The 25,373-nt window shown below is 42.2% G+C and overlaps 1 protein-coding gene across 4 annotated transcripts in view; it reads left to right on the plus strand.

Annotated features, from left to right (window-relative positions):
• The window catches only part of SCAPER (S-phase cyclin A associated protein in the ER), a 392,992-nt gene that overhangs the window by 33,150 nt on the left and 334,469 nt on the right, over positions 1-25,373 (plus strand). For all 4 annotated transcript variants that reach the window (XM_033920795.1, XM_033920797.1, XM_033920796.1 and 1 more), the window contains exons 5-6: positions 10,363-10,463; positions 14,735-14,851. In XM_033920795.1, the coding sequence (XP_033776686.1) occupies positions 10,363-10,463; positions 14,735-14,851 (218 nt within the window). The remainder of the gene's footprint in view (positions 1-10,362; positions 10,464-14,734; positions 14,852-25,373) is intronic.

The following is a 25,373-nucleotide window of genomic DNA, read 5'->3' on the forward strand; positions in this document are numbered from 1 at the left end:
CATATGCATGTAAAAAGAAAAAAGAAATACCATATCAAAAATCTTTTTACATACATACATACTCAAAGCAGCAAGAGTAAAGCAGACGGCATATCTTTGTAGAAGATGCTATGCATTGATAACTCTCCATAGTATGGGTTTGGAAATCCATTTTGATTGCGTTGCATGGCATTATACGTTGCCTAGAGTGGGCCACCCAGTGCTAAAGTTTTAAAGTTACCGTATTTGCCGGCGTATAAGACGACTTTTCAGTACCTTAAAATCCTCCCCAAAGTCGGGGGTCGTCTTATACGCCGGGTACTGTTTACATGCCCTTACTTTACATGCCCTAACATCTCTTTCCTTACCTCCTTACGGTGCTTACGGTACTAGTAAACCTGCCGGGACATCAGCAGGGCCATGGCGGGACATCAGTGTGACAAGGGTGCCAGCTCCTTCATCCTGCGCAGCGGGAAGCAGCGGCGCTCTGGCCCCACCCCTTTTCTCTTTACTACGTCTCTCGCACATGTGGCCGTGTGTGGAGTCTAGCCCTTAAGGAAGTTGCGGGGGCGAACAGGAGGCTTTTGAAGGCTTTTAAAGGGAAACTGTCATGCCAGCAAACTTGCTAGGGACTTGCCCGGCACTTGCTCTCTCCCTCTATGTGTTATCTTCCTTCTATCATTGACAGTTTCAGTTTGGTTAACAGTTTAGAAAACAAATAGCGTGGCAGCTCCCATGGGTTTATTGTTCTATTCAGCTTTAGTGAATTAATTAAAATTGTTGAAATAAATTCTGATGTTCTTTTAAGTTTTATTTGTTGTGCAGAAGGTGTGCGGAAGAAGGGGTAGTCTTATATGGCGAGTATATAACAAACTCTATATTTTAACTGTAAAAGTTGGGGGGTCGTCTTATACGCCCAGTCGTCTTATACGCCGGCAAATACGGCAGTTTAAAATGTTTTCTTCTTTGCAATTTGCATTTCTCAAAGAAAGATTACTGAGAAAAGCATAATAATTATATTGCACTTGACCTTCAGAAATAATGGCATTTGAATCTTTTCTTAAACCTAGTGGGGTTTTAAGCTTGCAGCAACATTTTAGTCCATAAAGGTTTCTTTCTGTCAGCAGCTTTTCAGGTGATAAGTTTCCACTGCTTCAGTACCAGAGGGTATATCTGTTGTTCTCTATATTGTAGGCAAACTAGAGAGCTGTATTGATGTCCAGGACCCTAGGGTCCTCTGTACTCGTATTGTATGTCAGTAGGACAAAGGGATGGCGCCAACCGTCCTGCTGTATGCGCCAGTAACTAGAATTAATTACAAACCAATCAAATCCGTTGCAGCCAATTGGTAAACTAATTGGTAATTTTAGCTGTACATCCATATGTAGTTATCTAGACGCCTGTAACGGTGCTTTCAGAGCTACTTTTGTTCTGCTTCATCTTGCTTGACAAAATGGCCTTCATAGCTTTAGAGAGAAAGATGCGCATCAGTGGCTATGGGGCAGCTCCAGCTGCTTGTATTGTTTGTATTCCCTTGTTCATTAAACATGACTCAGATTACGGTTGCATGCTACTGCTCTGATCATTTCTGATAATGTTGAAGTAAGCATTCCTCAAAAACAGTTGTTAATGTCAATAAGTTTATTTTCTTCCTGACAGCGTGTATTAGAAGTATAGCTTTTATAGTCTGCTCAGTTTTTGGTAAAAATAAATGGACTGATTAACTACTTTTGCTAAATAACTGTTGCATGAAAACTGTCTATGCTCTTACTGTATATACTCGAATATAACCTGAGATTTTTGGGCCCAAAAAAATTGCTCAAAAATGGGGGTCTTTCCCTCTCCGCTGCCACTGCAAGCTGCCCCAATACTAGCCGTGATCAGTGCATGTCCGCACCCCAGTCCCAACCCCCACTGGAATGTCAGCTAGTGCTCCCTGTTTCCCTCCCAAGCAAGAGTAATGCCTGTATCCCTGCACCCATGCCCGTGCCCCAGACCCCACCAGAACTTCAGCTAGTGCTCCCTCCCAAGCAAGAGTAATACCTGAGCCCACACACCCACCCACAACCAAACCTTACTGGAATGTCAGCTAGCATTCCTTCCCTTCCTCCCAAGTGAGTGAACATCCCCCCAGGCCTACTATAATTTCTGCCCATGCCCCCAAACCCCACCGGAATACCAGCTAGTGCTCTCTCCCTCCTTCCTTCGAGAGTAACAACCTCTCCCCCAGGCTTATTGTGATTTCCTGGTGGTTTAGCGGCGTGTTGGGGCAGGAATGATTCCCACTCGCTCCTGCTCATTCTTTCTCTGCAGTAAAAATAGCCATCAAGACTTCCAGCAGCCTTATGCGACTGCCGCTTGAAGTCTTGGTGGACCTTTTTAATTGTGGAGTAAGAATGGGAAGGAGCGAGTGGGAATCATTCCTGCCCCAACCACTAGACCACCAGGAAATCACAATAAGCCTTTGGGGGGTGGGGTGTTACTCTCGCTTGGGAGGAAAGAAGGGAGGGAGGGTGATGTTCTACTCAACCAGGGAGGAGATCCATTGGTGTGGTGGCTTTCCAAGTCAGTTACCGTCCCACATGTTATTATTGATGTGCTTAGGGAGTTGAAGTTGGAGCCCCAGTAGCCATTCACCTCACAGTGCATGGTTATGAGTGGCAGAGATGCTAGGACCACCTTTTTTTCCCTCACACATCCAGACATCACCTTACTGGTCACTGAGCAATGGGAGACTCCAGAATGCTCCCTAAAAGTGGCAAAAACTATGTTCAGACTTTACACTATGGCTTTGGAATTTCAGCAGCTGTTTAGTCGGCCAAAGGTGGATTCCACAGTGGCTCAAGTAATTAAACTTACCTCCCTCACTAGTGAGGGAGGAGTGATGTTAAAGGATGCACAAGATTGCAAGGTGGACATGGTTCTTAAGAGGCAATTTGAAATGTTAGCTTTGGAGATTAAAGCTGCAGCGGCAGCCTCATTTGTGGCACGTGCCTGCCACACCAGGTTAAGGCAGAGTCTTGCTGGAGAGGAGGATTCTGTCCCCAGCTAGTGCTGGAGGGGTAGATTATGTGGCAGACGCTCTATATGACATCATCAGAGTAATGAGCAAGGTGCTGACCTATGCTTTTTCTGTGCGCAGGATGCTTTGGATCAGGCAATGGGCAGGCGAGTCACCCTCCAAAGCCACTTTAATCAGACTGCCCTTCAAAGGGCTTAGATGACCTTATGGCCAGCATGATGGATCGCTGCCCTATAGCAGACCTTACCGACCTGCTGGGAGAGGCAGAGGCCGTTTTTCATTCCTCACGATGTTATGCAGGTTTCTCTGCTCAGATCTTATCAGGGATCCAGCCAGAGATTTGGCAACTCCAGACACCAGCAATTCTTGGGGCTTGCATCAGCACAACCTTCAAGAAGGCACAATGATGGCAGGTTAGCAGCTGTTCCCCGCGCACATAGGCGGGAGACTGTTGGCATTCTGGGGGAGTGGGAGCAAATTTCCTTGGACTGCTGGGTCCTAGATCTTATTCAAAAGGGTCACAAGACTGAATTCTATTGCCCTCCTTCAGATCCTGTTCATTGACTCTTCGGTCGGTCAGCCGGAAAAAGAGGCCAGAGTCTGAATGACATAGCAAAAGCTATTGGACATTCAAGCCATAGAACCAGTCCCCGAAGAAGAATCGGACTCTAGCAAGTACTCCATATATTTCATAGTGTCCAAGAAAGGCTCAGAAGACTGGAGACCGATCCTGCACCAAAAGTCTGTTAATGTGGTGCTGAGAATACCACACTTCCATATGGAGACAGTTTGGTCTGTCATTGCGGTGGTGGCTCTCAGGGAATTCCTAGAACTGACAGAGGCATATCTCCATATTCCCATTTTCCCAGTCCACAGGAAATATTTGAAATTCCATGTCCTTCAAAGGCATTTCCAGTTTGCAACTCTTATCTTTTGGGTTGGCAATGGCCCATGCACCTTCACCAAGGTGATGGTGGTGTTGAGTTCACCTTCGCAGGATGGGGATACAAGTATACCCATACCTGGATGATTGACTGAGCTTCATCAAGACCAGAGGGCAAGCAGGTAGTGCGAGCCGACCCAGCACTTGCAGTATTTGGGAATCTGCTTCGACATGGTGAAATGCCACAACTTTATTCCTGAGCCACGTAAATAGAAACTCAGGAAGCAAATATCAGAGCTCTTAGCAATGCTGATGCCCACAACCTGGCATTACCTCTAGGTACTGGGCTAGATGGTGGATAACCTGTAAGTAGTTCCCTGGGTGAGAGTGCATAAGCACCCTCTCCAGGATTTCCTGCCCTCCATGTGGTTTCCACTGCGACATTCTCTCTAGCTGCAGCTTCCCTGGACAGAGGAAGCAAGGAACAGCTTGTGCTGGTGGCTCCAAGGGGACTCCTTATCGAAGGGTATGCCTGTCTGAACATCGTAATGGGTAATCCTAATAACTGACAGCAGCCTGTTCGGCTAGGAGACCCATTGCGACAGTCATACGGTACAAGGCCAATGGATTCTCCCGCAGAGAAAATGGCCCATAAATCGTCCAGAACTACTAGCTATTCTTCTAGCGTAGAGGACATTGGAGAAGTGCCTGGAAGAAAAGGAAAAGTATTCCTCGACAATGTCACCATGGTAGCTTATATGATCAGACAGGGAGGAACCAGAAGTGCCCCATTACGTCTGGAGGCCCAGATGTTGTTCAAGTGGGTGGAAGCTCATCTTCAGGCATTCTCCATAATCCACATAGTGGGAGTGGAAAGCATACAGGTCGACTTTCTCAGCCAGCAGACTCTAGATGCAGGGGAGTGGTCTCTGTGCCAAAGAGTGTTTGACCTCATTGTGCAATGATGGGAAAAACCGGCAATGGACTTGTTGGTTTCAGCCAAGAATGCAAAGGCAAATTTCTTCTATAGGCTTTAAACTAGTGAGGAAGCAGTGATGTTAAAGAATGCACAAGATTGTGAAGCTTTAAACTATAATTGTTGGGGCAGGGTGATCAAAGCCCCAAGGTGAGCCATTCAGGAAGCCACTTAGCGCTGAGCAGCAACACCAAAGCGCACTCCTGCTCAGTACCGCTCAGTGGCTGAAGCCGGAACTCACAGCAGCGACCGACTGGGTTTGCAGCGGGGCAACCATAATAATTAAGGAGAAGAAATTACTCTAGTGGGGAAAGGCTAAAGAGGTTATGGCTCTTCAGCTTGGAGAAGAGTTGACTGAGGAGGCATATGGTAGAGGTCTACAAACTTGAGTGGAGTGGAATGGGTAACTGCAAATTGATTGCTTGCTTTATATGTGAGTTTGCAAACCATTGGTATGTATAATTTCTTCTCATCATTACATTGTGTCACATATCTCGTCATGTTTTCAAAATCAGACACGTATTACGGTTTCTTCATTCTATTAACTTTTTATTCTTATGGCTTCTCTTAGGCACTTTATAGATTTCTGTGCTTAATCTTATACTCTAACACACACCATGGCATTTTTTCTTTTTGGCCTTTTTTGGCACATTTTTTCCTCTCATGTCTCTTGCCGATGTTTCAAGCCTCTGTATATAGCATGATCACACTTGGCTCACTTGTTTTATCTTGTAGTCGAGTATAGACACTAATATGCATGCTCCAGATTGGCATCACAGTCACTTCTTATCTTTCTATCTTTTTATCTTTCTCTTTATTATTCATCATTACCTCTTCCCTTTAGGACTCCTAAGGAAGGCATGTTCGCCGAAACACGGACCGTGTAGGGTCCGGTTGGATTTTTATCATTGTATTGTTTTATCATTGTACTTTTAAAATTTAATTTTCATGGTTTTATATGTCAGTGTTTAATAAATTATCTCCAGAACATCTTTATCCACAGTTTTTGTTTTTGTTTACAGTGGTTAGAGCTACAGCCTTAGCACCCTGAAGTTGTGGGTTTCAAGTTCATTTAAAATTTGTTATTATTCCGCTTATTCAAACTTCTAAGCAGAGTACATATCTTTCAAACTGGGTATTACATAAAATAATTCAACAAACATGTCCAAATGAATAATAAGTCAAACAGACATATGGGAACAGAAGGGAAGGGAGGAGGAAGTACATCAGTTTATAGAACAGAAGGCCAATAAAGGTAAGCTCATAAGGAAGGAGGGTCCGTTCTGAAATAAGGACTGAGAGATTTAAATTTGCTGCTGTTAATTTGTGCTACTTGTGCTATTTTAGCTCAGGTCCCATTTCATGCAGTGAGACCTAGTTACTAATAACTTGGGTTAACAGTAAAATAAGTCTTGTCCAAAAACAAAACCAACAGACTAGCATAAAAGTATATAAATAAACACTGACATTTCCAAATCGCCCGACATGGCCATGTTTCGCCCCCTCTGGGGATGCGTCAGTGGCTGATACAAAAACAAGTCAGTAGCAGTCTACTTTTGAACACAGCTCGCTATTCAAATCCCAGACTGTCCCTTGTGACCCTGGGCAAGTCACTTAATCCCCCATTGCCCCAGGTACATTAGATAGAGAATGACCCCACTGAGACAGATAGGAAAAAATGCTTGAGTACCTGAATGTAAACCGCTCAGGCCAGGGGTCTCAAAGTCCCTCCTGGAGGGCCTCAATCCAGTCGGGTTTTCAGGATTTCCCCAGTGAATATGCATGAGATCTATTTGCATGCACTGCTTTCATTGTATGCTAATAGATCTCAGGCATATTCATTGGGGAAATCCTGAAAAACCGACTGGATTGCGGCCCTCGAGGAGGGACTTTGAGACCCCTGACTCAGGCTATAAGTGGTATATAAATACTAAAAATAAATAAATAATCAATCAATCAGTTTCTCTGGCAGCTCTTTGTAGTTCCTATGTTCTTCCATCTCAATTTGATGTTATTCCTACTGAGGTTATGATACCATGAATCTTGATTTGCAGCTCTTTCCATCCTGTCTTGATGATCCATCACAGTGAAACCCTTTGGTTCTAGTGGCATGCCCTGGTTTTCCTTTAACCTAGTACTAGTCTTAGCTTGAGCAAGCAGTAAGTGGTGGTTTTGAATGATTGCTACCCTATCCAGCGGCCTGGGTGCTGCTTTCATAGTACCTTTAGGCTCTGCAAGCTCAGGGTGCTCGAGCTAAATTGGAATTTAATTTGCATTGGTTGCATAGCAACATACTGAACTGATTCTGTGCCGTTATGACAGACTTAACTCATCACCATCTCTCAAAGCGATATGTCTAGAAGTAAAATATCCCTCTATCAGTCCAAACATCTAAAATTTTTCATTTTCCACATTTACTTTGGGCATGTTTACTATTTTCCACCCTTTTGGCATGCTACTCTAAACTTATGGAAACCTTGTGATTTAAACTTAAGTTTTAAAGTATTTTACTGCTACACTCAAACGTACATTTACATTGTAGTATCTCAGCAGCCATTTGTCTCACAAACAATTTAAATCTCTGAAAATCTACTTTAAGTGATATAAGATATGTTTATGTGACAAACGAGCTTGGTGGAAACACTTAAAAGATCATGGCAGGATCAGAAGTTCCTCTATAAAGTAAGAGCTGCCAAAGATAAAATAAATGACTGTCTCTCTTATGCAGAGACCTTGCAAAGTTCATTTTGTTGTTTAAAAGCATGATTTGCAACCTGATGTATTAGTCTTTGGTTGAAGAAAATGAATAGATTAATTGTAGCTGGGTTTTCTGCATCAATACTATTTTCATTAGAATTTTTGTACAAGAGTAGTCCAATGACATAACATCTTTGTTCAAAGGAAATCAGTCATGGTATTTTTTTTAAAGCTTTATTGAATATGAATAAGGAAAAATATTATTTGGCCGAATACAAATACTGAACTTTAATGTAACAAATAATAAAAGAAGCAACTACACTATCTTGATAGCATTTTCAACAGCTTCTGAGAAACATTTTTCATGTGTTCTTTTTATTATATATCAGTTTTTCAGTGAATTTAAACATAACACAATAAGTAGGAACAAATATAAGTTGTAATACGAAATAAGGTAACAACACTCCTCTCTTCCAATCCCTTTCCATTCCCTTCTCCTCTCAAACCCATCTAGGTCCAGAATGATCTGACACCCTCTCTCATAAATCTTAATGTTTTTTTTATAAACTACTAAAATTATTTTTTACCAGACTAAAATCAGATGACTTAAATTAGCACTACCGTATTTTCACGCATATAACGCGTGTGTTATACACGAGTTTTACAAACCGTGCATAACCATGCGCGTTATACACGTGAGCGCGTTTTACAACGTTTTTTTTACATAGTTCCCCCCCCGACGTCCGATTCACCCCGCAGGACCGCTCGCACCCCCCATGACGTCCGATTCTCTGACGTCAGAGAAAGGGCGGGACCGCCGGAAGAGGAAGCAGCGCAGACGCAGGGCTCACAGAAGGGCCGGGACCGCCGGAAGAGGAAGCATTTCAGAGCAGGGCTCACAGGAGGCCCGGGACCGCCGGCAGAGGAAGCAGCAGGAGAATGGTAGGAGCTTCTCCATGATGGGGGGTGGGGGGTGGGGAGGCTGTGGGGGTGCGAGCGGTCCTTCGGGGTGGGGGTGCGAGCGGTCCTGCAGGGGGGGGTGTGAATCGGACGTCGGGGGGGGTGCGAGCGGTCCTGCAGGGGTGAATCGGATGTCGGGGGGGGGGGCATCAGGTTTTCAGGGGGGGGACAGGACTTCAAGGGGGAGAGGAGAGTCAGGGCGGGCCAGAGGAGAGTCGGGGCGGGCGAAAGGAGAGTCGGGGTGGCCAGAGGAGAGTCGGGGCGGGCGAAAGGAGAGTCGGGCGGCAACGGGAGAGTCGGGGCGGCATGCGCGGTATATGGGTGTGCGCGGTATATAAAAATTTCTTTACATAAATTACAGTTTCCCGCGCGCTATACCCGTGTGCGCGTTTTACACGGGTGCGCGGTATATGAGTGAAAATACGGTAATCTTTTAAAGTAGAATGGTAGGAGAATGGTAGGAGCTTCTCCATGATGGGGGGTGGGGGGTGGGGAGGCTGTGGGGGTGCGAGCGGTCCTTCGGGGGGGGGTGTGAATCGGACATCGGGGGGGGGTGCGAGCGGTCCTGCAGGGGTGAATCGGATGTCGGGGGGGGCATCAGGTTTTCAGGGTGGGGACAGGACTTCAAGGGGGAGAGGAGAGTCAGGGCGGGCCAGAGGAGAGTCGGGGCGGGCGAAAGGAGAGTCGGGGTGGCCAGAGGAGAGTCGGGGCGGGCGAAAGGAGAGTCGGGCGGCAACGGGAGAGTCGGGGCGGCATGCGCGGTATATGGGTGTGCGCGGTATATAAAAATTTCTTTACATAAATTACAGTTTCCCGCGCGCTATACCCGTGTGCGCGTTTTACACGGGTGCGCGGTATATGAGTGAAAATACGGTAATCTTTTAAAGTAGAATAACAGTTCTTGGTTTCTCAGTTATGTAGTAATATTGGTTCTTGAAGGTACATAATCTTTTAACATCTTGTTGGCATACTATGTAGTATCCAGTGTTATGCTAATTACTCTTCAAAAGTAATTAATTACACTTACTGGTTGCTTCTCTGCTTAAAGTAATTGGTTACTTGTTTAGAAAAGTAATTGATTACTGATTGTATTTTCCTGCTTAGGGTAGCTAATTGCTTTTCCTTTACCTGTATCACATCCAAAAAGCATTATGGTATGTGAAGAGGCAAAATATTTATTTTATACACCGCCCCAATATAAATATGACATAACTTCATCTCTTAATGCTTATTTCAAGGAGGTTTGACCAACTCATTCCAACTTCAACCTATCATGTCATGTCTTATACATGTACTGAAAAGTAAAGTTCATAGTTACAATTCCTTTACTGGAAATGTTTTGAAATGTAGAATGGGTAATTTTCTTTTTTTTTCCCCAACACTGCTGATGGAGCCTCCAAAAATCTGCTTTGAAATATAACTGAAGAGGGCTGCAAAAAAAAAAAGAAAATTACCCATTCTACATTTTTCTATAGTTGTTACTTAGGTGACATTGCATATTTTAAAAAGTCATCTGCCTTGACGTTTGTGCCCTTTCCCTGCCTGCCCTGTCCCATCCTACCACGACCACCAGAGGGGGAACAGGGTGCAGAGCCTGACAGGGAGGGGGGACAGGGTGCAGAGCCTGGCAGGGAGAACTTGGTTCAGAATGGTTTTTTTCTTGTTTTCCTCCTCTAAATTTAGGGTGCGTCTTATGGTTAGGTGCATCTTATGGAGCAAAAAATACAGTAGTTTTCTGTGATACTAGCCTGTAATACATTTTTGAATACTTTTAGATCAAAATCTTTTCTCATTTCTAGAAGAGCAAAATCTATGAGATTATTAATATTGCCTTTCATTTTGTAGGAGGTGCTGATGATGCTAGATAATTATGTAAGAGACTTCAAAGCACTTATTGACTGGATTCAGCTTCAAGAAAAATTTGAGAAAACTGATGCCCAGAGCAGGTATGTTTGAATGAAGATTTCTTTGGAGCCTAAACATATTCATCTATATATTGACATACTTTGTTCGCTTAGGTTCTTGTTTGACCTTTTATATGATAAATAGTGAAATATAATAGAATATTGATTAGTTTAAAAGCATATATTTTGGAAAGCCAAGAATATTTCTTAGAGCTTGAAAAAAAGTTGTGAGCTTGTGAGAAGGGGAGCCACTACAGAAAATTCTAGAAACGACAGGGGACAGGTAGTTGCTAGACTATAGGGGTGGAGGGGAAGGGAGAGGAGACAGGGAGTTGCTGAACTATAGGGCTTATGTTGAAGGGAGAGGGAACTAGGAGGTGCTAGACCATATGTTGGGGGAGAGAGGGCACAAGGAGTTGCTGAACTATGTGGTTGAGGGGACTGGGAGGTACTGGACCATAGGGGTGGGGAGGAAGAGAGATGGCACAAGTTGTTGCTGGACCTTAGGGGGTGCAGGGGATAGCAGAGGTGATAGGGAGTCTTTGGATCATTGGGTTTGGAGGAGAATGGAGTAAGAATAGGGAGTTACTGAACAATAGGGCTGGTAGTTAAAGGAGAGGGGACAGGGTGTTGCTGGACCATAGAGGTGAAGGAGAAGGTTGAGGGGACAGGAAGATGTTGGATAATAAGATTAGAGTGGAGAGAGGGACAGGCAGATGGTGGACTACAAGGACATGGGAAAGGGAAGAGAGGAGAGAGGGGCATGCTGGATCCATGTGGGAGAGACCATGGGGGTTCTTAAGGAGATGAGTTGAGAGGAAAATGTATTAATGGAGATTGGGTGAAAGAGAAGCGAATAAGAAACTAGGAAAGGAGTGATACAGGAGAGCTAGGGGGTGAGAGGAAGAGATGAAAGGTTAAGTGAAATATAGATGCAAAACTGAATGAGATAGTCAAATTTGAGTGGGCAGACAGAAAAGAGAAAACAGGAAATATTTCAGAGGTGGATGGAGTAAGGGAATGGATGAAGATAGGAGGAAAGTGGACAGATCCTAATGGAAGGAAAACAGAAAAGAGAAACTGGAACCAATGTGCTTGGAAAAATAAAATGCCTAGACAACAAAGGTTGAAATAGTGTTTTATTTAGAATTTATTAGGTAGAATGTGTTAGACTCTGGGAAATGTGCATCACATCAGTCTTCATATTTTGTTCAGTACAAAAGGAAATGAACTTTTTGGAGTTTTTTTTATATTGTGGTACGTGCCAATTCAATTTTTGTCTTTATGTTGCTATTCTGTATTTGGTGAAGATTTATCTGTGTTTTGCGTGTAACTGAGGTGTGGCATTCTGTTTGGATGAAGTTTCTGTCTAGAACTCTAGAAGTCCATTTAGGCTGTTACCACTATATTGGTATTTGAGGGCCCCAAGTAATTGTAGTGCTTGCTTCCTGTTCTTAGGGTTCATGTTTGAATCATAGGAGTTAGTGCTACTGTTATATACTGTGGTAGGTTTGCTACATGTATTTTGAGTTAGGATTTTTTCAGGTTTGGTATTATTTCACAGTGTACCTTGTAGTGGAGAGATTTATATTGCTATTACTCAGATAAGGCATGAGAATCAGAATTTTTTTTTGTATGCTAATTTCCTTGGAGAAAACTTGCTATTTATGATCTCTGCACTTGTTGGAGGGAAATAAGGTGTTTGTGGATGCAGAGCCAGATTCTATAAAGAGCGCCGTGTGTCGAGCATCGTCTGTCAAGTGTGTCCCAACTGAAAGATGGTTGAGAACCACTGCTCATCTTTCTGCATCATCCCAAGAGTCAGCTAGTTGGTGTCCTGATATTTGGTATCAATTGATTGACAGACTTCCTATTAACAAAGAAAAAGCGTTTCTCTAGTATTGCAGCGGTTCATAGTCTAAAGCGCGCGAGGACAAAGGCGCGCCGACAACCGAGCGCGGACAACTGAGCGCAGGACTTCATTGCGCCGAAGAAAACCCGTATTTTAAAGGGCTCCGACAGGGGGTGTTGGTGGGGAACCCTCCTCCACTATACTTAATAGCGATCTCGCTGGCATTGTGGGGGGTTTGGGGGGTTGTAACCCCTTATTCACTCAAAAACAAGCCCCACACGGACAAACGATACACACACCCAGCAACACTACAAGGCCTTACTTACAACATTCACACTCCCCAAAGAGAAAGGGAAAAAGGAAAAAGAAAAGAAGTGGAGAAAAAGGCCTCTGTTCAGCTTCATCTGGCCAGTTTTGATCGATGAAGTGGTGAGGATGTTTGAGGAGTATGGTGGGTCCGGAATATCTGGATGTGAAGCAAAGATATGAACACCCCTGACGCAGCGATTTGATGCGAAACGGAGGGTTCCCCGTTGGGTGTAAGGACTGCTTGGCCTGGATTTGGAGGCCATTAGCAGCTAAGTTATTTTTTCTTGCTTTTGCTATGGATGTTATGAGCTGGACTATACTGCCTTTTGTTACATTTACCCACTGACTTTCATCTGTATTAGGCGTGCCGTTTGATACCACCTGGCAGGCTACTTTAGTTGCCTTGTTTTCTTGGACTATTTTTCAGCATTTACACATAAGAAACATAAGAACATAAGAAATGCCTCTGCTGGGTCAGACCCGAGGTCCATCGTGCCCAGCAGTCCGCTCACGCGGTGGCCCAGCAGGTCCAGGACCTGTGCAGTAATCTTCTATCTATACCCCTCTATCTTCTTTTCCAGTAGGAATTTGTCTAATCCTTTCTTGAAGCCCAGTACCGTACTCTGCCCAATCACGTCCTCTGGAAGCGCATTCCAGGTGTCCACCACACGTTGGGTAAAAAAGAACAGCTTTTGTAGGAGTGGAGTTTTTTGGGCCAGATGAAGCTGAACTGAGGCCTTTTTCTCCACTTTTTTTCTTTTTTCCTTTCTCTTTGGGGAGCGTGAATGTTGTAAGTAAGGCCTTGCAGTGTTGCTGGGTGTGTGTATCGTTTGTCCGTGTGGGGCTTGTTTTTGAGTGAAAAAGGGATATATTCGGGCCCTAATCCTTGAGTATTTATTTCTAGTGGGTTGTAACCCCCCCATTATACTGGAAACTTAACTTTTTCCCTGTTTTTTAGAGAAAAAGTTAAGTTTTCAGTATAATGTGGGGGTTACACCCCCCACCCCTCCCAACATGGCAGCGTGAGGCAGCGCGATCCCTATTAAGTAGAGTGTGGGGGGTTCCCCCCCACACCCCCATCAGAGCCCTTTAAAATATGGGTTTTCTTTGGCGCGATTAAGCCCTGCGCTCAGTTGTCCGCGTTCGGTTGTCGGCGCGCCTTTGTCCTCGCGTGCTTTTGACCCATCACCATTGCAGCAGTGCTGTTTTTTGCTACTGGACCTGGACTCAAAAAAAAAATTGTAATGATGTTTGTTGACCTTTTATCTCTTGCCTTTTCCTACTCTAAGTCATCACTAATTTGCATTATCCGTCTACCCCAGGGGTAGGGAACTCCGGTCCTCAAGAGCTGTATTCCAGTCGGGTTTTCAGGATTTCCCTAATGAATATGCATGAGATCTATTTGCATGCACTGCTTTCAATGCATATTCATTGGGGAAATCCTGAAAACCCGACTGGAATACGGCTCTCGAGGACCGAGTTGTCTACCCCTTCTGATTTTATTTGGATTTGGTTTGTGCCTTTTTTCAGTTGTAGCTCAAGGCAAGTTACATTCAAGTGCAGCATTTCCCTGTCCTTGGAGGACTCACAATCTAAGTTTGTACCTGAAGCAGTGAAGGGTTAAATGACTTGCCCAATGTCTGCAGACACTTGTTTCAGGCATAGGATAAATAAAATTGGTGATGTTTTCACCCTCACTGGTTACTGCCAATATTTGCTCAGAAGAAAAGGGCTGAGCAGATAATCTGTCCATGCAGGTATTCTGAACAGACACCCGAATGTTGGAGCTGGCAGGAGGAACCGTGGTATGGCTTTTTTCTCCTGTCAGTATCGCTACTAGAACCCTTTCTTGAAGGATACTGTAAATATTTTACTAATAATTTTATAATATTTCCTAACTATTGCCTGAATAAAATGCTGCTCGAAACAAAATTAGAAATAAAATCCTCCCTATGTAATTTGTATGCTTATTTCTGATCTGAGCAAGAAGGGGTTACCTTTGAAAGCTAAAGATAAACTACATTAAGTTAGTCAAATAAAAAAAAGGTATTATTTTTTTCCTTTATGGTTTTGTTTTATTTCTACCTATTGCCTATGCAGAAACTGAATTTTGTAATTTTAAGTATGTTATAATTCTGTTCTAAATTTGTAGACCTACTTCATTGGCTTGGGAAGTAAAGAAGATGTCTCCAGGTCGCCACGTAATTCCAAGTCCATCAACAGACAGAATTAGTGCAACATCAGGTGCACGAAGGAGCTTGAATTTTGGGTATGTAGCTACAAAAAGCCGCAAAGAAAATATAGTTAAAATCATTCATAAGAACATAAGAACTTCCATCTCCGGATCAGACCTTCGGTCCATCAAGTCCGGCGATCCGCACACGCGGAGGCCCTGCCAGGTGTATACCTGGCGTAATTTATAGTCCACCATATCTTTATATGCCTCTCTTAAGGAGATATGCATCTAGTTTGCTCTTGAAGCCTAGGACGGTCGATTCCGCAATAATCTCCTCTGGGAGGGCATTCCAGGCGTCAACCACTCTCTGAGTGAAGCAGAACTTCCTGACATTAGTCCTGAACCTGTCCCCCCTTAGCTTCATTACATGTCCTCTAGTCCGTGTCAAATTGGACAATGTAAATAATCTTCTCTGCTCTAATTTGTCGATTCCTTTCAGTATTTTGAAGGTCTCGATCATATCCCCACGCAGTCTCCTTTTCTCAAGGGAGAACAATCCTAGTGTTATAAGTCTATCCTCGTATTCCAGTTTCTCCATACCCTTCACCAGTTTTGTTGCTCGTCTCTGCACCCTCTCCAGCAGTTTTATATCCTTCTTTAGGTAGGGAGACCAATGTTGGACGCAGTATTCCAAGTGTGGTCTGACCATTGCCCTATAAAGCGGCATTATAACTTTCTCCGATCTACTCGAGATTCCTTTCTTTATCATGCCCAACATTCTATTTGCCTTCTTTGCCGCTGCCGCGCATTGTGCCGACGGCTTCAGGGTCCTATCTATCAGTACAGGTCCTTTTCTTGTTCACTCTTCCCCAGAGTTGCACCTGACATTGTATACTCGTATTCCTTATTCTTATTGCCTAAATGCATTACCTTGCATTTCTCCACATTGAACTTCATCTGCCATTTCTCCGCCCATGTTTCTAACCGACACAAGTCGCTCTGGAGTTCCTCTCTATCCTCCTGCGATCTGATTGCCCGGCATAGTTTTGTATCGTCTGCAAACTTGATGATCTCACTGGATACTTAATCTCAATGCTCCAAACGTCTCGTAGACCAGTTTTTTATTCATAAATCCAGATATTAATTTGTACCACTGAGCAGCCTGGTATCCCAGAAAGTCCACCTGGACAGGAAAGGCAAGCTGTACTTATCACTAAGAATTTTCCATTCAGGGAACCCTGACTGAATGGCTTGCTTCAATTGCAACCATTTATAGTTTTGTGAATTATTAAGATCAAATTTATGTTGCAATTGTGAAAAATCAAGCAACTTACCATTAGAAATAACATCATCTAAAGTATGAATACCTACCTTCATCCAATATTTCCAAATGACCTTATATCCGCCAATTTTAATCTTGGAGTTTAGCCATATGGTCTGATATGTTGATTTAAATATTGAAATAGGCGTTAAATCATTAACATGTCTTAATGTTTTCCATGTATCTACTAATATTATTTGATCCTTATATAACCTAGGCATTTTAATAATTGTTTCATTCTATAAGTGAGTATAGGGTTCCCAGGGATAACAGCAAAACTTTTCTTTGACTAAATATTTGTTGAGGGCTCAGAGGTCGAGAAGGGGACGAAAACCTCCCATCTTCTTTGGAATTAGGAAATACCTGGAGTAGAACCCCTGATTTTTCTGGGAAGGGGGTACTACTTATATGACATTTAGTTGAAGCAGAGCTTTGATTTCCTGAAGAAGAAGGGACATCTGTTGAGATGTGAAAGAGGACTCTCTTGGAGGGTTGTTTGGAGGAATGGTGATGAAATGAAGAGAGAACATAAGAACATAAGAACATAAGAAATGCCTCCGCTGGGTCAGACCCGAGGTCCATCGCGCCCAGCAGTCCGCTCACGCGGCGGCCCAACAGGTTCAGGACCTGTGCAGTAAATTTCTATCTATACCCCTCTATCCCCTTTTCCAGCAGGAATTTGTCCAAACCTTTCTTAAACCCCAGTACTGTACTCTGCCCTATAACTTCCTCTGGAATTGTATTCCAGGTGTCCACCACCCGTTGTGTAAAGAAGAATTTCCTAGCATTAGTTTTGAATTTGCCTCCTTTCAACTTTTCCGAATGCCCTCTTGTTTTTTTATTCTCTGAAAGTTTGAAGAATCTGTCCCTCTCTACTCTCTCTATGCCCTTCATGATCTTGTAAGTCTCTATCATATCCCCTCTTAATCTTCTCTTTTCTAGGGAAAACAGTCCCAGTTTTTCCAATCTCTCAGCATATGAAAGGCTTTCCATCCCCTTAATCAGTCGTGTTGCTCTCCTCTGAACTCTCTCGAGCAATGCCATATCCTTCTTAAGGTACGGTGACCAATACTGTACGCAGTACTCAAGATGTGGGCGCACCATTGCCCGATACAGCGGCAGGATAACTTCTTTCGTTCTGGTTGTAATACCTTTCTTGATTATACCTAGCATTCTATTCGCTCTCTTAGCGGCAGCTGCGCACTGTGCTGTCGGCTTCATTGTCATGTCTACCATCACCCCCAAGTCCCTTTCTTGGGCACTCTCATTCAAAAACTTCCCTCCCATCGCATAATTATACCTTGAGTTTTTGCTTCCCACATGCAACTCTCCTGTATGACTTTGAGGACCTAGGTGTCTGTGGTAATGAGAGTCCATCGTTGATGGGTTGGGGAGGTGGCTGAGATGGGGGTATTGTGGCTAAGCTCTTTAGAAGCAAGTCAAAAAGACTGAGCTGGTTTCTGAGGAGCAGAAGCATGAGGTTTCTGAGGCTTTTGTGATTTCTGCCTTTTCTGTGGTGGGGGTTTTGAAGAGGACGAGGTTGTTGGATAGCACCTCTTGAATAGGAAACAAGTCTGAGAAGATTTAGATGGCTGCGTCTTAGTCTTAGATCCCATTAAGGTAGTCCAGCTTTGTTCATGTCGGTTAAGTTTTTGAATGGAATCTTACATAACATAACAATATGCTACCTCTCATTTCTGTGCAGTTTACCGAGTAAAGATACTAGACAATTACATTGAATTACAATCCATTAGTTAAAAAATTTACCAAAAAAGTATGTTTTTAACAATTTTCTAAATGCCAGATAGGTGTTGGAACTTAATATAAAATAGCCAAGATGTTTATCCTATATATTACATTACATTAGTGATTTCTATTCCGCCAATGCCTTGCGGTTCAAGGCGGATTACATAAAAGTTTTCAGAGATTACATAAAAGTTTACAGGAATAGCATAAGAGATGTCATAAGAGTTACATAAGAATTATCAAAGGTGATAAATGTTGGGTAATAAGAATTACCAAAGATTTAGAATTAAAATTGTCTTCAAAATAGGAACAAAGCACGTTGCAAGAATTATTGCAAAACAAATACAAATATAATGAGATTTCCTCTAGAATAGTTAAAAAAGAGTTATTTTATCAGCAAGCATTGTATTATGATAATTCGAATAAGGCTGGAAGAATGTTAGCGAATTACCTTAAAGTAAAGAAAAAGAAAATAAAAATAGCAGCTATAAAAGATGGAAAAGGGAAAACTCATTCCCAAATTAATAACATTTTAGAACAATTTTTGAAATTTTATAAAACATTATATTCTTCCGAGTTTGATTCAAATAAGGAAACTGAAGGAATTGAATTTTTAAAAATAATTAAAGGTCCGAAAATTCTTGTTCATTTAAAAGAATCCCTTGAAAAGCCGATTACATTAAAGGAGATACAGACGGCACTGAAGTCTCTTAGAGTTGGATCTGCTCCAGGTGGAGATGGTTTTACTGTTGAGTTTTATAAATCATTTCAAACTATATTATTACCCCAGTTATTAAATTTATATAAATTTCAACTGAATAATAGTTGTATTACAGGTACAATGGCGGACTCAAAGAGAGACTACATGTACATATTCAAACACCCAGATCAAAGAAACCCCCCTCCAAAAAAACAAAACACGTTTCCAGTACAAAGTTCTGCTATTTGGCCTTGCTTCATCTTCACAAAGTGCCTGATGGTGGTAGCAGCAAGCCTCCAGTCCTAGGCTTCAAAAGCAAACTAGATGCATATCTCCTTGAGAGAGGCATATAAAGATATGGTTGGCTATAAAATAAGCCAGGTGTATACCTAGCAGGGCCTCCGCGTGTGCGGATCGCCGGACTTGATGGACCGAAGGTCTGATCCGGAGATGGCGCTTCTTATGTTCTTATACATAGGTTTCAAGTATTTCTGTATCTGGACGATTGGTTGTTAAAAGCTGCATCACCTTAAGCAGTGCATTCAGCAACTCAAGAAACCATAGCTTTTCTCCAGCTCTTCCCAAAATCTCATCTTCAGCCCTCTCAAGTATTGGCATTCATAGGAGCTATGTTCGACACCACCCATCTATGGACTTTACTACCCCAACAGATGGCCTTTCTCCTACATTTGGGGGAGTGTCTTCTATATACATATCCTCCCGTACCTCTCATAGAGAAGACTTGGCTGAAACTCAAGCAAGACTGAAGAATCATGATCCTGATTGCCCCTGTATTGAATGAGACAGATCTGATTCCCACTCCTGGATTGTCCTCTGAAGAACCATGGATATTGGAATATTTTCCTATCCTCATCATGCAGCATGAGTGTTCTCTTCTGCACTCCAATGTCCAGATCCTGGCCCTCACACCCTGGATGCTGAGAGAGTAAAATTTCAGTCTTTGAATCTGCCTGAGGGTGTCTCCAGAATTTTGCTCACTTTCAGGAAAGATTCCACTAAGACAGGGGTGTCCAATGTCGGTCCTCGAGGGCCGCAATCCAGTTGGGTTTTCAGGATTTCCCCAATGAATATGCATGAGATCTATGTGCATTCACTGCTTTCAATGCATATTCATTGGGGAAATCCTGAAAACCCGACTGGATTGCGGCCCTCGAGGACCGACATTGGACACCCCTGCACTAAGACAGGGGTAGGCAATTCCAGTCCTTGAGAGCCGGAGCCAGGTCAGGTTTTCAGGATATCCACAATAAATATGCATGAGATAGATTTGCATCTGGCTCCGGCTCTCGAGGACCGGAATTGCCTACCCCTACACTAAGCGATATTATTCTTTTAAATGGAGGAGGTTTACTGTTTGGTGTGAGGGCAAAGCCCTACACAAAAGCTGCTTGAAAACCTCCTATACCTCTCTGAGTCTGGTTTGAAAACCAACTCTTTAAAGGTACACCTAACTTGCAATCAGTGTTTACTTGCTTATTTATTTATTTTCAATATAAATAAACCACTCTATATCTGCTCATGGGCGTTGGGGGAGTCTCTGCCCTGGGCTCTGTGAGATGATGCTACTCACATGTGAGAATACTTGGCCTGCTGTCTTGGAGAACACCTGTTACAGGTGAGTAACTTTCCTTTACCACGTGCTAAGCTTGCAAAGAGGCCAGAACTAAGGTCTCATGTTAGGCTATTTTTGCTGTATTAAGTGCACACTGTCACTTAACGTAGCTTAGTAAAAGGACTCCTTAGTTTATATTTGATTTTTATGTGAACTAGAATCCTCACAAGCTTTGCAAGCAGAACATGTCAGATAAGCACAAGCGGTCACTATTAGAATAGTTATGACATAGCATAGTTTTGTTGCCAGTACAAAAAAAAAAAAAAAGTAACTTTTATCACGTAAACAGAGGCTGAAATCAGAAGCTCTTACTGTTTAAGAATTTATTATTCATTTACTTGTTAGGATTTATTTACTGCTTTTATGGAAAGATTCACCAAAGAGTATGCTGAACGTAAGCAATGACAATTAGAGTAGTAAAAATAAGCAAACAGTACACATTATGGAATAGTATGCTACTTATAATATCAACACATTAAAACATCTTAATGGATGCTTTATATCTCTATCTATAAAATCTTTGTACCTTTAATCTTACAAAACCCCCTGGTGAAATGAAATTAACCAAATCTTTGTCTAAATATGAGCAACAAATAGACCTGCCAATGTTTATAAAAATGGTCAGGCCTAGAAAAGCTCAGCTTCTCTTTACTGTTATTTATTATTCTTGGGCAATCCAACAAAATGAAGATAAAAATCAATATATTTCATGTTCACTGTTTAATAAGATTAACAGTCATTTCCTTTCACAAAACAAACAAAGGTCAAACCTTGTGTAATTGCTGTTTAAAGCCTCTTGTAAAATTGACTGCATATGCACTTTTAGTGGTATTTGGCTCTTTAGGAATTAAAATATTGATTAATAAAGATGAATGTGAACCGAGATGATTATTGTATGTGATGAACTGCACAATTTTATATGTGACTGAAAGGCAAAAAATGCTTAATAAAACATTATCACAGCTCCAGTTGAACATGTGAAATACAGTATGAATGGGAGAGTGGAAGCACTAACCCTTCAATTGCTTAACCAGTAAGAGCAACAGTTTCTGGTGTTGTGGAAAGACATTTGAGTAACTATCCATGATGAGGACATATTCATGACTATGCTGAAAGTAGATTCCCATTTAATAGGCCTGGGGTGTCCAACCTTTTGGCTTCCCTGGGCCACATTGGCCGAAAAAAATGTTTCTGGGGCCGCACAAACGTGCAAACGCTGCAGCAAGACAGAGGAGGGAGCCGGCAAGATGGTAAACACCGGGGGGGGGAGGGGGGGGCAGCAGAGGAAAACACTGCATCGCCCTCGACCGGGGCCGAACAAAAATCTTCACAGGGCCACATGCGGCCCTTGGGCCGCAGGTTGGACACCCCTGCTCTAAGCGGAGCGCTTGAGCAACTGCTCATACATTCTAGGAGCGTCGCTCACAGATTTTACATGGTCGCTCACAAAAATACTTGCAGATCTGGTTTTTAGAACTAGTTGCTCACATGAAAAAAAAAAGTTTAGAACTGGTTGCTCAGACAAAAAAAAAAATTGCACACACTTGGCCAATCCTTAGAGGGAGTATTGTTTGGGAGCATGTAAAAAATTAATGTCTCTAGCTAAGATACAAAGGGCTCCTTTTACAAAGCCACAGTGGTGAGTCCCAGTGCGGCAAATGCAATGCATCCCATAGGAATTGAATGGGCTGCATTGCATTTGCTGCATGGGAATCACTACCGCAGCTTTGTAAAAGTGGCCCAAAGTTGTCTGGACTGGTCTAGCAGAGATGAAAAAGAAGGATGGTTTTGTGTTGAGTGGCTACTATAAGCTCTTTCCCTATTGTTCGTAGCTCTATAAGTACTCTTAGGGGTCCTTTTTCACAACTGCATTAAGCACCTAATGTGTGGTTACTGCCAGCATAGAACTATGTTGATGACTCGGTCTATAAAACTAAGTTTTAGTTTAGTTTATGTATGGTCTGATTTGAATGGTCAACTTTGGAGGTTAAGTACTGAATACACTGGTCAACAAAGTTTTTGCTTCTTCAATACATTTGAGTGTATCGTACAGATTTTTGGCTGCTCATCACAAAAATCCCTTTTAAAATTATGTATCATGTACCGTTTTAACAAAAAAGTATATTTTTATAATTTTTTAAAATTATACTGAGACAAGTCCGAAAATTCTTTGAAAGCACACAATTCCTACTTATAGTACAATCCCTAATACTAGGAATACTGGACTACTGTAACATTCTCTTCCTCCCATGTCCGGCAAATACGACAAGACAACTCCAAACAATCCAAAATACAGCCTTAAGACTCGTCTATTCATTGAAAAAACACGACCACATCACTGAAGCCTACATCAACTCACACTGGCTCCCAATCCAAGAAAGAATCCAATTTAAATTTTACTGCATATTATTTAAAACACTACACGGAGACAGTCCATCATACCTGAACAATCGCCTCATCCAAGCAACCAGCACCAGACACAGAAAAACGCACTCCCCATTCATACCCCCCCCATCCAAAGAAGTGAAAAGAACAAAACTACATGACGGCCTCCTGGCCACACAAGCTGCAAGACTAGATAACCAAATCTCCAACCTTCTGATGACCACCACAGACTATAAGACGTTCAGAAAAGAAATAAAAACCACACTTTTCAAGAAATTCCTAAAACAGAAATAACAACACGACCACTAAAAGCCCTCAATATCTTCATATTACCTCTCTAGCTATTCTCTACAATTCATATAATTCTGTTATCCTGTAACTCTGTAATTCTTTATTCATTGTAATTCTGTCCTTAAACTAACCTTTTGTAATCCGCCTTGAACCGCAAGGTAATGGCGGAATAGAAATCCCTAATGTAATGTAATGTAATGTAATACTTTCAGGCTAATTCAATTAATAATTAATAACAAATGCCAAAATTGAGGAAGGCATTTTTGTTGGTCCACAGATCAGACACATCAATGATGAAAGATTTGAAGATCTGTTAGGCCAGAGAAAATCGCCTGGAAAGCATTCAAGGATGTTGAGAATTTTCTTGTCAGTGCTGGCTGACTATTGGGCACTGCAACGAGATGCACCGGACACAGTACAAATGAAAATCAGCAGGAAAACACTTTTAGCCATGGTGAACTACTACAGCGTATCAGAAACTTTGTGCATTAGAACATGTTATAGTTAAATAAAGATACCATCGTGGTTCTCAAATTTTCTACGTCATACAGTCAGTGGGAAATTATATTAGTGTTTATTTTGAAGGGGTAAGAACATAAGAATATAAGAAGTGCCTCCGCTGGGTCAGACCTGAGGTCCATCGTGCCCAGCAGTCCGCTCACGTGGCGGCCCAACAGGTCCAAGACCTGCGCAGTTATCCTCTATCTATACCCCTCTATCCCTTTTTCCAACAGAAAATTGTCCAATCCCTTCTTGAACCCCAATACCGTACTCTGTCCTATCACGCCCTCTGGAAGCGGTCTATCATAATCACCAGTTTTAAGGAAGCGTGATTATACGGAACGTGCAGGTGGGAGGCATTCGGCTGCGTGGGCTCAGATAGAGGCTTTCCAACATGCAGAAGGCACCCGGAGTGGAAGGCTGGCCGGCGCCCTGAAGCGGCGCTCATTTATCGGGGCAATGCTCAGTTTGCGAGACAAAAGTTTGCTGAGTGTTTTGCTCGTCTTGCAAAACATTCGCAAACCTCGTTACTTGCAAACCGAGGTTCCACTGTACTTTGGAATGCCCAGCAGGATCACATTACAGCAGTCAAAGATTGCAAGTACCAAGGTTATTATTAAGTTGGACATTGCTTGGTGGTGAGGTTGAGTTTAAGTCCTCTGACCCAGTAGAGTTTGCCATATTCATTTTTTATGATGTTGTTCTGGATCTGTATTTTCATGTCTAGGTTTGGGTTTAGCCATACTCCTAGGTTTCTTACCCCCTCCATGGAAGATTTTAAGGTGTTGCTATTCAAGGTTAGTTGGTATCTGGGGCTATTTCCTCCCCATTTGTTAATTAGCAGTAATTCTATTTTCTTCTTGTTGGCTACTAGGCTGTTTGGAAACACTTGAAGATATTTTTCTAGGCCTGCCTTGATCCTCTGTTTAGTTTCCACATTTTGGGTGGTCTTTATCTATGGAAAAAAAAAAAATTGGTGGATCAAATCAGGATCCTAAATTGTCCATTCACCTCTATATTATCAATGCATACCCAGATGAGTATTTGAATCAGGAACTTAGGGTAAACATTCATCCCTGTACTGTAAAATTAAAAATATTCATGTGCTGTTGCTGTGAAATATGCAAGGAAATAGCATTAATAATAATAAAGTTTAAGTGATTTATAATTGTCATTAACACCTCAATGCATATATTTCTTTTTATTTTTTAAATCAAATCTTTTGTTTTGTAGATAGATTCTTATTTATATCTTTAAAATTGTTCTAACTATAGTAAACCAAAATAATTATGCCCATATTTAGCACTGACTTGAGGACAGTTCCCAAATGAATTCTGATTAGGTAACACCTTAAATTTTTGAAGATAAATCATAACTGCAAACTAATGTTCCACCCAGTCCTGTGCATTAGTCATTTATTCACAAATCTCAGCTATGTGACAATTCTATGAATTGTGTGTGATGTAACAGTGAATATGTCTCGGTCTACCATTATGATCACTGTACATTACTTTGCCCACATTTTAATTTCCTGACTGATGTATATAGAGAACAATATGGTAAGCGGTATGGATGAGAAATGCAAAGCATGAACAGAGAATGAGAAAAGAGAAAAAGCAGGAGGCAGCCTGTGGGGGATGCAGAGGAATGTGAGACTATGGGCTCCTTTTACTAAGGTGCACTAGCGTTTTTAGTGCGCGCTGCCCCTGCGCTATACGTAAAAACTAACACCAGCTCAATGGTGGCGTTAGCGTCTAGTGTGAGCGGCAATGCAGCGTGCGCTAAAACCGCTAGCACAGCTTAGTAAAAGGAGCCCTATGGGCAGAGACTCATAGGGCTTCATTTTCATAAGTTAGTAGGGGTTGATAACAGAGCCATATACACAAAATACAGTTGCTGTATGATATGGCCCGTCCTGAGGAAGAAATGAAAAGAAATGGGATAAAATCATCAAATTAGTATTGGAGCAGTGACCATATATTTACAGTATCTTTTGTTTCTTAAAAATAATTTGTTCTAAAAATGAATTGCATCCTCA

Source organism: Geotrypetes seraphini, chromosome 14 (genome assembly GCF_902459505.1).
Source record: "Geotrypetes seraphini chromosome 14, aGeoSer1.1, whole genome shotgun sequence".
NCBI classification, from domain to species: domain Eukaryota; kingdom Metazoa; phylum Chordata; class Amphibia; order Gymnophiona; family Dermophiidae; genus Geotrypetes; species Geotrypetes seraphini.